The sequence below is a fragment of the Salvelinus sp. IW2-2015 genome, linkage group LG27 (genome assembly GCF_002910315.2).
Source record: "Salvelinus sp. IW2-2015 linkage group LG27, ASM291031v2, whole genome shotgun sequence".
In the NCBI taxonomy this organism is placed as follows: domain Eukaryota; kingdom Metazoa; phylum Chordata; class Actinopteri; order Salmoniformes; family Salmonidae; genus Salvelinus; species Salvelinus sp. IW2-2015.
The window spans coordinates 32934295-32947997 of record NC_036867.1 but is presented as its reverse complement, the minus strand read 5'-3'; the positions used below and the strand labels follow the sequence as shown (position 1 = coordinate 32947997).

The 13703-nt window shown below is 43.0% G+C and overlaps 1 protein-coding gene across 2 annotated transcripts in view; it reads right to left on the bottom strand.

The window, feature by feature from the left end:
* Window positions 1-8566, bottom strand: part of LOC111953306 (double-stranded RNA-specific editase 1) — a 30098-nt gene extending 21532 nt beyond the window's left edge. The window contains exons 1-2 of one of the 2 annotated variants that reach the window (XM_023972500.2): window positions 8215-8566; window positions 1146-1172 (exon numbers count right to left, since the gene is read on the bottom strand). In XM_023972500.2, coding sequence (XP_023828268.1) covers window positions 1146-1172; window positions 8215-8323 — 136 coding nt within the window. In that variant the 5' untranslated portion in view covers window positions 8324-8566. The remainder of the gene's footprint in view (window positions 1-1145; window positions 1173-8214) is intronic. The other variant, XM_070435482.1, reaches the window with a different exon arrangement.
* Between the last annotated feature and the right edge of the window lie 5137 nt (window positions 8567-13703).

Below are 13703 nucleotides of genomic sequence, written 5' to 3'. Positions count from 1 at the left end.
ACAGATGAACGTGGTACCTTCAGGTGTTTGGAAAATGCTCCCAAGGATGAACCAGACTTGTGGAGGTCTAAAAAAAAATGTCTGAGGTCTTGGCTGATTTATTCTGATTTTCAAATGATGTCAAGCAAAGAGGCACTGAGTTTGAAGGTAGGCCTTGAAATACATCAACATGTACACCTCCAATTGACTCAAATGATGTCAATTAGCCTATCAGAAGCTTCTAAAGCCATGACATCATTTTCTGGAATTTTCCAAGCTGCTTAAAGGCACAGTCAACTTAGTGCATGTAAACTTCTGACCCACTGGAATTGTGAAACAGTGAATTGTAAGTGAAATAATTTGTCTGTAAACAATTGTTGGAAAAATTACTTGTGTCATGTACAAAGCAGATGTCCTAACCGACTTGCCAAAACTACACTTTGTTAACAATACATTTGTGGAGTGGTTGAAAAACGAGTTTTAATGACTCCAACCTAAGTGTATGTAAACTTCCGACCTCAACTGTATGTTTACAAGGATATGTAGCATCAACATATTTGAGCTTATTGCTATTCACAGTCACTATCCCCAAGTTATCAATGTTGGGAATCTTAGGGCTATGAACATCAAACCGCGATATTAGCAAATCAATGCGAGCACACTATTTCATCCTAAAGACCAACATGTCAAAGCCATAAAGGATTGCTACAGCCATATTTACATTGCTGATCCACCATCAAATATGTGGTTCTACAGTACCGTATCTATAGCAGCATATGCTGTCTGTGTGGTGTAAACATGCGTTTAATAGGAAACCCAGGAGAGTCTGGAGCTGTGTGTCTGATACATGAGAAGCCACATCCGATGGAGAAACAGACAGTATCTCACACAGCCTGGACCACGGAGACCAACACCTAGTTACCATGTCTGCCGATGTTGTTCACCTTCAAATAATACACTCCTGTCTCAGACATACATAGACATTCATGCACCACAGCACACAGATACACAGGCGGAACATATCTTACAAATCGTGTTATGTACTCATAGTGTACTGTACACACAAGCAGGCTGGCACGTGAGCGCACACACGCATGCTGTGAAATGGCAGGACCATATTAAAGTGTGTTGAAGTAGCATAGAACTAGACAATATGAGCAACATACCTTCTGTCATTGCTTTGCTGATAACACCTATGAAAATAAGAGAAAATAAGAATATTATTATTATGGAAATATAAAATGATATTCCATCAAATCGGAGGTATTGTCCCCTGATAAGATAAACCCATTCCATGCTTTCTGGTGATGAAAAAGAATCATTAGCATTTTTTGGGGGAGCGAAAATGTGGAAATATGAAATGTAATGTTATGATATACTAACATGAAGTTCACCACAATATGTATTTAACCACCTGTTACCCTGGTCTCAATCAGCAGTCAACCATCATCAGCCCTTGTCAAAAGCTGGTAATACCCTCAATAAACCACCGACTCAAATCCCATCAGAGAGGAAAACAATGCGAAACTCATGATGATGATGACGGGAGACGCTGTGAGGAAGACACCAGCCAGAGGTGTCAGAGCTAACCAGACAACGCATGAGGAGACACTGATGAATGGAAAGTTGGGGAAAGTTTTTGTTCTAAAAGTGGAATAGTAACACAGCTGGAGGGGAATTCTGAAACCAACTGTCAGAGCCACCCCTCGGTGGTCTAATGCAGATGGATCGATCCACTGGGTTTGGGCGGACTGGGGAGAAATAAGGTGTCGGTGCCGGCACAAAAAGCTTCCTTGAACATTGCCGGCAGCGGGAGCATATATTTCTCTCTCACACCCTCCATTTTCTCCCCGTGAAATATCATTTTAGACACGCTGGATAGGACCCTCGACCAGGCACCGTCAAGCCACAGGCGTGACTTATCGATGTGCCATGGTGAGGTGATGAGATGAGATGGTGGAAGGGAGACGGAGGCAAGTGAGAGCTGAAAGGAACAGACAGACTCTGTTTAAAAAAAAAAAATGTAACCTTTATTTAACTAGGCAAGTCCGTTAAGAACAAATTCTTATTTACAATGACGGCTTACACCGGCCAAACCCTAACCAGGACAATGCTGGGCCAATTCTGCGCCGGCCTATTGGACTCCCAATCACGGCCGGTTGTGATACAGCCTGGAATCGAACCAGGGTCTGTAGTGACACCTCTAGCACCAGAGATGCAGTGCCTTAGACCGCTGCGCCACTCGGGAGCTGTCTGTACCTCACCACTTTTTATTTGTCTTCCTATAACAGGTTGAGAGAGACAATCCAAACATAAGATGTTTTAAATTAGAAGACCAAACCTCCAACCAAATCATCAGAGTTCCTACTGTATGTAGTACCTCATTGGCTATAAAATGAATCACAATCAACTACCAGATCGAGAAGGAACTGAGCTGTAGGCTAGTTCATAGCTTTTCCTTTTCTTTTCTTCATCAGCAATAGTGTACAAACTGAGGGAGCTAATTGAAGATGTAACAATGACATGTTATTAAAATCACACAATTGTTGACCTTATAATGCAATCGGGTAAATCAACCTTATTGGTTGACCTTTTTCAGTTTGTCAGTTACACATGTTGTGGCTATTAAACTGAAAGTTCCAAGGGGAAAACATCATTTTGCAGTAGTCGATGGAAATGTGACATTTAGGGCGAAATCACATGAAAATCTAAAATTAAGAAAGCATACCTATTTAAACCCTGAAATGGGCTGAAACTGAACTGCAATAAATCAAAAAGCATTACAGTATATATCAATCTGTCTGATATACAGTACCAGTCAAAATTTTGGACACACCTACTCATTCAAGGGTTTTTCTTTATTTTTGACTAAGACATCAAAACTATGAAATAACACATATGGAATCATGTAGTAACAAAAAAAGTGCTAAACAAAACAAAATATATGTTATATTTTAGATTCTTCAAAGTAGCCACCCTATGCCTTGATGACAGCTTTGTACACTCTTGGCATTCTCTCAACCAGCTTCATGAGGTAGTCACCTGGAATACATTTTAGATTTCCCCCCCCAACCTTCTTAGTAAGGGTGAGTCCTGTCCATTTTATTGTAAATGGTAGCCTTAGCTAATATAGATCAGTGCTCCCATTGCTGCACAGCAGCGGGCTAGGGTCGGTGGGGTCAGCCCCCCCCTGTGGGTCTTCTCCAATGGGAGAGAAGCCTCCAGATCTATGCTGATGACAGCCTGGCATTCATACGCAGTATTCAGTCACCTCTCTCTCTTAACTCACACACGCAGGCACAAACACACACAAACACACACTATGCCATCACCTCTCACCTTCACTCTAAGGGCTCAGCAGAGCAGAGGGGTCTGTCACTGTCATGCTCAAGGGTAAACAAGGGTTAACCTTAGGCTTATATCTCTCAGCCTCTGGTCTGCAGGTCTGATGACGACAAAGGCAGAACACACAATCATAATCACAAGTTGATATTATTTGATCTTTCTGGGAATACCAGGTCAGACTGGAAGCCAATATTCCTGTTCAATTCTTCTAGCTGCCCCGAGTCCTGAAACCTTGATGCAACCCACCGAAGCAGCCCCTCGTCCTTCCTATCCAGCTGGCTGACTGGCAGTTGGATCAAATCCATTTAACGCCATCACAGGTTGCCCTGTGGTCCCTGGCCTTCAGTGCTGAAAATTGCTACTGTGTAAATGCCCTGTATGTGACGGTCCAACTGTGTCACATGTAGCCAGCTACCTTCCTAGACTCAGGCAGGTGATTGTGTACTCTCTCCCACACTGTACATTGAGGAGGCACACCATTTTGTCATGTGCTCAGCAGGTAGGTATACGACAGATGAGAGATTCCAGGTTCCTAGCTCTGCCTAGCTCTGCCGCTCTCTTCCCATCCCCAGCCATTCTCTCCGCACCACTACCCCCATAGCTCACAACAGATGACTATCGCTGTCTTCCCCTGCTGCCGCTGCCATCAAGGCCGGGCTAGGTGCTCCTCTATCTCTGGGAGAGAAGGGAGGGAATGGAGAGAAGGGAAGGGTAAGATGTTGAATTTCACACCTCACGGCTCCTGGATTAACCAGGTCTGGAGGTAATGTTGACAGACAGGCCGACTACCCAGGAGAGGGGTGAGGTGGAGGATGGGGAGGTGGCCCCTATTTGAGAGGGTCAGCTGCATGTAACATTATAGTTAGTGGTGTAGTGGAGGTTATACGCAGGTATACGGTGTATACCCATTTCTTTTTCAGTGGGCATTGCGTATACTCACTTCTTAAGCCCCATGATGCGTATCATGGTAGTGTAGTGGAGGTATGTGCCATATCAATTAAAAAGGCTGATAGATCAGATCAGAATGTTTAGCTTAAAATGTTGGTAAACTATTATTTCTTCACATTTTCAGCGCAGCAATGTGCACACGGCAGTAGGCTAAGCACAAATGTTCTAAAATACAATTAGCAGAAAACACATGCTCTAAAATGCAAGTGGTTCCATAGACAGAAATATCCATTCAAAATGTAGAAAGAGGGGAGATCTAAAGATGCAACAACTAATATGACGAGGATAATGCCTTCTAGACACTGGAAGAAAGTTGAAAGAATAGAACCAATAGAACAGGAGAATGCAAATGAGGAAGTCTTTATAAAATAATTGCTTCCWCATTTCTATGGTGGGATTTACGCTATAGGCAACTTTGACGCAAGGTAAGATGTCTTTATAAAATAATATGAAGTAAAACGTCCAGGTTACAAACAATTAAAGAACAGGCAAAAATAGRGACGCTAATGATAGGCCTAACCGTCTTCTGGTAGARGAAAATGCTTTCCCAAAATCCTTCTCAATTAAATGTTAACTACAAAGTAGCCTACGTCTACCTTGCAGAATGATATCATGATTATTTGCATTAATCCAGTGGCCATTTGTTTTGCAAACTCCATCTCATGTGCAACAGTGTTTCTGCTAACCAAACAGTGCAAGGTACCTGCACACTTCAATTAAAGGGTAACTACACAAAAAAAATCGAAACGTCATAGATTTTTCCCAGACCTCAAAGGTGGTCTCCTGATGTGGTTTAAGCATCGTTGTGGACTTTGAACATCCGATGATGTTGTTTTTCTATTGACAAAGTGTGAAACCTGTGTATTTCGGACTCAGTTGACAGCCTCATTTATCTATTTCAATAGCAGACCTACTATTAGCCTACTTGCACAGTACAGCTTGGGTTGGCCTGACTGTTAGAGACCAATATGGGATTGAACAATTTAGGTCATTTAGTGCATGCCACTGTTTCCTTCGCTGGGTGGGACAATTTATTTTTTTGTGTGCAAAATTGGATTATACCCACTTCTCCAGCTACCACTGATTATAGTGGCGGTGGTACCAAAGCCAAAGCTACACCACAACCTAGGTTCATTAAATCATATGCCTAGAACAACCTAGAACGGAACGCAGCTATRTTAGGGTTCACTGGAGACCAGGATTATCTGGATACAGCAGAGCCACTTAATCAAGTATCACTATCAACRCCCACCTATCAGAGAAGAGGATACTGCTATGTCTGACAGACAGACTGACGGAGATTCGTGACGTACGGCTCAGGCAGACTAGACAGACGCATTCCTTTAGCGTCACGGGGCAGCCAGGTACGTCTCACAGAGGAGCCGTGTGCGCTGTCCATCCGCTGACCTTGTCTGGAATTCACTCTCCTCCCCAGTAGATTAAACTCACACYTCACCTCACCTCGCAGCACACCAGTTAGCATGAAGGTACAGCGGAAATTACGGTACGCAAGGCGTGCACACCCAGTGTGCAGGGTGTAAACAGTGGGGAAATTCTTTGTAATATTGTTTTAACTATTTACCTTGTTTTTACAATGGGTTAGAGCWACATTTATGTATTTTATACATGGGGCAGAATGAGACAAAAGTAATTGCTGCGTTGCCTTGTGAGTGTTTCAAGATGACAGGGAATCTGCATTCAAATATTATGTGAGGGTTGTGCTGAGTAAGCTTCAGAGTTATTAAGCCACTGAAATATTAGCAGCCATTGACAATCATGTCTAAACCCAACGAAGTGAGAATATTACAAAAATGACTTCAGCAGGCAGCACAGCACATTACAGATAATGCTCTGAGAGACAACAATATCTTCAGTCCCAAATATACTCACTAAATGTTCCACTACAATAGATTTGATTTACTCATTCAGTCACGGGAGGCTGCTTTATGCCAGAATATTAAACYTGTCTAATAATTAAAAGGTTCTGCTGAACTTCCCTTTAATTAATTCATATGATTAATCTGCCAAGGTGGCAACTCATTGTTTACCTCTTGACAGACTATTATAGCAACAATGCAATAATCCCTACTGGCGGCCTTCCTCATAATGCATCAACAGATAGATTATTATGTCGCTCTGAGGAATCAGACCAAGCACTTCAAGAAATCATTGGAAGACTGGGGGAAAACTAGATTCCTCTAGTTTCTTATAAAGTTAGACATTGTCTATAGCGCTCMRCAGCTTGTAGCCCTGAGCAAGGCAGTTAACCCACTGTTCCACCGGGCTCCGAAGACGTGGATGTCGATTATGGCAGCCCCCCGCACCTCTCTGATTCAGAGGGGTTGGGTTTAAATGCGGAAGACACATTTCAGTCGAAGGCATTCAGTTGTACAACTGACTAGGTATCCCCCTTTCCCTTTCCTAAAAAACGGAAACGAGTTACCTCTGGTTCGTTCAGCCATTCCTATGGGGAAAATGAATGGAGAAAGAATGGGGTTTTGGCATAAACGCCAAAAATAAGGTCTGAGGTCAACACGGCCTTAGATCTAATACGCTTTTTAAAAATGACATAAATGCTTTAAAAAATCACTAAAAGTGACATTAGCTGGTGAAGATTATCTGAAAGAACAAAACATATAAGATATCCTCAGCCTGTGTTTACCATAGACCTWATTTTTAGCATTTATCCCCAAAACCCCCCTCCCCAAAAACATTCATTTCCCCATAGGCTTTGACCAACGAGGCATGGCGGAGAGACGCTATTACTATTTCTCTCTATACCTTCCAGACTCTATATAAGGTGAACAACCGAAGAAACAAGTGCACAAGAGTTCATCCACTTCAGGAATATTATTTGATTTGTGTGTTTTTTATAAATCTACACATCAGATCATTTTTTTTAAATTAAACCATCACATTCCTAATCTCCTTTRAGATTCCCCTTTCTATTAGTAGAGCTTTGGATCTCAAAGACTGTGTATGACGGGGACACGTTAGAGTACGCAAAGAGACAAAACTGCCTATCGCCATGCTGTACCCACGCTCCAGAGATTAAAGCCCAGGAGTGGAAGGAGGGTTTATACTTCCCGCATGGACACCTCTCTGAATTGAAACTCCTATCTGCTCGTCTTGCAATAGACTACCGGCTCCCCCATCGTTGCAGAAAGTTAATTTGAAAGTGAATATATCTGCCTATTGCCATCACCCAAACCAACGGGCGTGGAACTGAACCTGTATCCTGTCATAGAAAATGACAGAATACATAACGCGTACTGTCTATAGTGTGTGAAGTCTGAGTGGCACTGACAGTACGSTTCAGAGTTAAATGTACGACAACTATAGCGCTGTTTAAAGGGYAAAAACTAGATCCATAGAGAAAATGACAACAGATGTGTGGCCTGAGGCAGGMCCGGTCCTGGCCGTTCTGCCACCCTAGCATGACTGCAGCTCCTACTAGAATAGTCCAAGTAAGCAAGATTATATGTGATATAAACACAGTTCTAGATCCTTCTAACACAAATACGACAATACAAATAGATGTTTCTGTGGAAAATAAAGTAATACTATTCTACTACAAATACAGGTTTGCCTCAAAAACTTTGAACATGCATTTAAGGCACTCAACCACAACATTGTACATTTCTATGCCTGAATTCCCCACCATATAATCATCACAAACTCAATGACATATTTCCAGTATCTGAAAACTGCCTGCATCATTCTCAGACACAACATACGCAGTAATAACGCTCACAACTCTGTAAATACCAAATACACAAGCACACAAGAGCAATCCTTGCATTAGTCAATCAACCAATACATCAACGTTACGTACAGTCACATAAAAAGAAACAGACCTACAGATACACACACAAGCCCACACGAGCACTCCCCTCCACACACACAATGCCTATCCCTCCGAGCTATCCTGGAGAGGAGTACCTTTGCGCTCGGAGCGTTTCTTGCGCCTCCTCTTGAACCTCCTCCGGATCAAGCAGTAATAGGCCCCCGCGGTTCCCACGGCCTGGGAGCCATCCAGAAACAGAGCCATGCCAAACAGGGCTCCTCTGTTMCCCCTAAGCAGTCCTTTTGCCCCTTAGGCTGCCCTGTTGCCCTTAGGCTCTCTTTAGCCTGGAGAGTCTAGGAGGCACTGCACTTCCCCTCCCTCTCTCACTCTGCTAAGTACTGTACAGGCGCCAGGCGCAGACCCTCCCTCCTTCCCCTCACACTCAACTTTGGGAGGAGGAGGAAGGGCGAGGAATAAGTGGAGGAGGGGCAGTCAGGCTATGACAGAGGAGGAGGAGGAGGGTGATGTCTGGCTTGTTGATCCAGCATGGTAAACAGCTGTCAAATGAATATAGCAAAATACGCCTCTCTTTCTTGCGCTCTCTCTCTCTCTCTCTCTCTCTCTCTCTCTCTCTCTCTCTCTCTCTCTCTCTCTCTTCTCTCTCTCTCTCTCTCTCTCTCTCTCTCTCTCTCTCTCTCTCTCTCTCTCTCTCTCTTCTCTCTCTCTCTCTCTCTCTCTCTCTCTCTCTCTCTCTCTCTCTCTCTCTCTCTCTCTCTCTCTCTCTCTCTCTCTCCTCTCTCTCTCTCTCTTCTCTCTCTCTCTCTCTCTTCTCTCTCTCTCTCTCTCTCTCTCTCTCTCTCTCTCTCTCTCTCTCTCTCTCTCTCTCTCTCTCTTCTCTCTCCTCTTCTGTTCCTGTCCCCGGTTCACACCCTCAGATGTCATGAGCTTTGCCAGCCGGTACTTTTACATGAATGCTGTAAAACGAACCAACGTCACTCCAGTGGTAGCCAATACTCGCCCTCTCCTTACGGACCCTCGTGATCTGAGGAGACACATGTCACAAGTCACATATGTCACATTCAAAGGATCTATATTGTCCCATTGCTGTCATGGTGTCACAGGTACCCCAGTGTCACATTCAGGTATTGCCTAACACCTGTCCCCCATCCAGACCTCTCTAATCCTGGGGGTAATTATTGTCCTGACATGCACCAGTGGCTCCCTGGCTGGGTGTCTGTAGAAGCGCCACACCACTTAGTGTCCATGTCTACTATCATTCAGGCATCAGCTAAATCTGGCCTGGGATTATTATGAAACTCCTCACCCTCATAAAGAGAGGGAGATTAGCTGTAATTGTATTGTATAATTGTATATTAATTACACATACAGTAAGAAAATACATACAAGTAGTGCATTGTGGGTTTCGTGAAAACACCCAAAAGATGGTATAACTTACTAGTGTACCTCTGTCTCCCTCCAGTGAACAGTGAACGCGATCCAGATATTTTGGAACCAAAACCTGACATGGTATCACAGAGTTTCTTAACCCAGAGGCACAACATCGCGAGACTTCCGGGAACGCTTGCGAAACAGACCAAACAGACCAGGCCGGAGTTTTGGGTTTGAAGAAGTCAATGAGAGAAGTGAAGAATTCTACCTTAGTTGTTACTTTTGTTACATTTACATTTAAGTCATTTAGCAGACGCTCTTATCCAGAGCGACTTACAAATTGGAAAGTTCATACATATTCATCCTGGTCCCCCCGTGGGGAATGAACCCACAACCCTGGCGTTGCAAGCGCCATGCTCTACCAACTGAGCCACACGGGACCACTTGGTTACCTCGATTATAACCAATGTCTTACATAGTTGAACATGTTACAACTCCAACCTTCGTGAAAGTGACAAACTAACACGTTTTCATTTTCGACAAAGACAACTTCATATCGAAGGAGCGCCTTTTATTTGACGGCCTGCACATGCACAGTTAGACGCGATGACGGCCATCTACTGATAGTAATGCTGTACCAACGCCAGATGAGAAACAGGTTCTCAGGCCTACACTGCCACCCTGTGGGGTGTCTTGGAGTGGTGTACCACCACAAAGGAACCAAGCCCATTTGAACAACATCATAATCGACCCATTTCCCGGCCGCGTCATGAAAAGTTGCACGCCGTTTCGAATCAGAAAGGGGCTTGTTTACATTGATGGGAATGTGAACACGTACAACTTCAGATGCAGCTCATGTAAGTTCATATACTTGTACCTGTATACGGGTTGAAAATGGCAGATTTGGGCATTAATAAGTGTCTGAATTGGAACACATTGGTTGTACAGTAACGTACTATCAATGACGTCAGATCTCAGCGATTTCACAGCATTGTATGGGTTTTGACTGACAGACATTCTGAACTTGTGCACCCCATGAAGAATTTGCCCCCATCTTTTCCGCTAATTGGGCAACTTTTGCTAATGTTTTGCTGTCTGAGTGATGGAAATGCTGTATCTCGTCATTTCAAAGACGAGACGTCGAAGATTATAATAAATACCGCTTTGACGTCATACGAGCAAGCCAAACACCCGTCCAATGGTGCACTTCACATTTCAAATCATAAAACTCATGTCAAATACAGTGTCAACGTTCATGATCCGGATGTTTGATGTACAGTTACAAGATGACATGGCTTTATACCCTGGGTTGTTCTGAACAGAATGAGCCTGTGTTTGTCTACTGTGAAGAACACGCACCTAAATGCACTCATGACTCCTTGCTATGCTCCCCAAAATGACAATTTGTTTCTCTGATTTGCCCTGTGAAAGCCTATCACTGTAAGATTATATTTTATAACTTAACTAGTCATGCTGGCAATAGAACAAGCTTTCCAATGATGCCCACCTGGTCCAGATTGCGATTTGTAATGGGCCGTTTTTCGATTGRGTAAACAACAAAAGTAATTGTGTGTGGTGGGGGGGGGGGGGGGTTGTCTTCCAAACAAAACAACTACAAGTGTGCTTGCTCTAGTTCCTCAACGGCACAGCTAGGAGACCTCAAAAAAGCACCGGAAGACTATTCTTTGAGTCATAAAAGTGCATTGAAATTACATAGGAACTGTGCACACGTTGGTGAGGTGTGTGGCTACCTCTCACTAAAACCCTTTGTCTTCTCACTCAAACCCTTGTCATTTTTTTGTCTTATGRTGCACCTACTCCACATTTTCCAGGAATATTCTTATCATGTTACTGAATGTATCCAGAATATTTTCAGATGTTGTTATCAACAAATGCGGCAAAAAGTACAGTAAATGTAAAACGCACATCAAATCAACAGTGTAATGTTTGGACCGAGTCTCACGTGTGTCCTCAACTTTGGTCGAATAATTTCCCCATAATCTCCAAACGGTTCCCTTTCTATTGCGTGCATGCTCATGCATATGCATTTCATATTTCTCCTGTAAGAAACATTTCAATTTATCCCTATCCATATAGGCCAATTCCACACAAGTCTAAAGGGTTAACAAACACGTAATAACATGGTTATCCTCTACAACATTGCAGATGTCAACGGATGATTGATTACCTAGCAAGCTAGCAAGGCAAGGTGAAATATCACAAATAGAGATAGATGAAGCCAGAAGAAGAATATACTTGTCGATCATAGCTAATCAGTCTTGTGCGTTTACACAGCAATCATTCCCTCACTGCTAAGTTTGTCAAGGTCCCGACATCAGTGTATAGCTATTCTGCTACAGGGCTTTTTGATGCAAGCATACGCACGTATGTATCACTTAACATGACATTTGCTTGTAAACAAAACATTTCTCTATATAAAAGTTGGCTATACAATGCCAAAGTCGGGACACAAATAATTTTTTTATTATCCATTTTGTATTTATATTTTTAAAGCCTGCTATTTTGTTAATCCTTAGAGAAAATGACCACAGATGTGTGGCCTGAGCAGGGCCGGTCCTGGGCGTTCTGCCACCCTAGCATGACTAAAAAACTGCAGCCCCTACTAGTATAGTCCAAGTAAGCAAAATTACGTTGAAAAGACATATAAAATATGGATTTTTCCAAACGTTGAAGTTAGGTTCAATTTAGGTTCTGAATGAAAGGTGAAAAGACGTCTTTTCCGGGCGTTGAAATCAGGTTCATTTTCGGGTTCTGAATAAAGTTGAAAAGACGTCATTTATAGACTTCTATGTTTGAGCCAAAACAAGGCTGGTCCAGACCGGACAAAATCTGAACCAAAAATAGACGTCTATGATTGGTTCAGATTTGATCTGGACCAATAACCGACGTCCTTGGACGTGCAAATCAAGGCCGGTCTGGACTGCACCAAAAAAATACATCCAAAAGGCGTCAGTGTCAGTCCGTGCTTACTGAGGTATAGCTTACAGTGTCGCCTGAAATGGAATTTGATGAATGCCCATCTATGTGAATTTGATGAATGCCCATCTATGTGAATTTGATGAATGCCCATCTATGTGGTAGGCCCACCGTTTGTAAAACAGGCTGTTGCCTTGGCTTTATTAGTCCTGATTCCTGTGACCTAATCAATTTGGCTATTTAAGCTCTGAACATCAGCTACATGAACATATTTGCAATGTGTTTACACAGCAGGAAATGAAGCAGTATTTTCTTTTTCGCTACGATCAGCTCGTAAAAAACTTGAAACTTGAAACCACTGATCATGGCAATTTAGCCCATGGGATCAAACTCCTGGACATCAGTTGTGAGTAGGCTGATTGTCCATTTTACTTTGACCTGTCCTGTTTTTAGGATATACTTGTTTGTTAACATGTCAGTGCATTTTTGTATTTGATTTGGCACCATTTAGGTTCGGCAATTTGATCTGAGAAACCTACATGATGTAAACGTTTCTGTCTCATTACATTGTCATCCATTTTATCTCCAGCCTGTAGGCTACAGAAAAGGCCACATACTCTTTCTACCATATGCTTCATTTGCTACGTGATTTATATTCGATTCTTTTTTGGACGAAATGTTGGCAGCGATGCATCCTTCCAACAGCACCCTGGAGAGGCGCGCTGGGAATGGACAAGATAAATATTTAATGTCCCTGACTTTGGCAAAGCGGGCACTGCTTATCACAGGGCGGCATCAGTACTCACCTAAAAAGCCCAAATGCCACTGGTTGAGAGAAACTGTCATTGATTTGGGGCAGAATTATGTGAGGTTTTATGTGTTGATGGAGGTGCATCCTGGTCAGTTTAGCTCAGAAAATGCTGCCACAGGCAGCCGCCTAAATCCTGCCTAACGAGCGGGCAGGCCCCTGGACCCGAAAACGAAATGAAAAGTCAATCAAATTAGAAAATGGGTCACCCACCTGATTTATACCTGCTGAGGGCTCTGGGTGTAATTGGTGGATCCAGTGATCTGAAAAAATATATAAAAACAGTAAGTAAACCACTTGTACAGTTCAAACTGCCAAGCCTTTGCAGTCCTCTGGCTGTGGTAACAGTGGACAATCATGTAGTAGCATCAAACACCCACTAGATGGAACTCTTGAACTACTCACATTATAGCATTCTATGACATTTTGGTATATCACATTGAAATGCAGTGGTGTGGTGTCTGGGAGCCACACCGGGCACATTCATTAATCATGCTCCTTGGTCAGCTG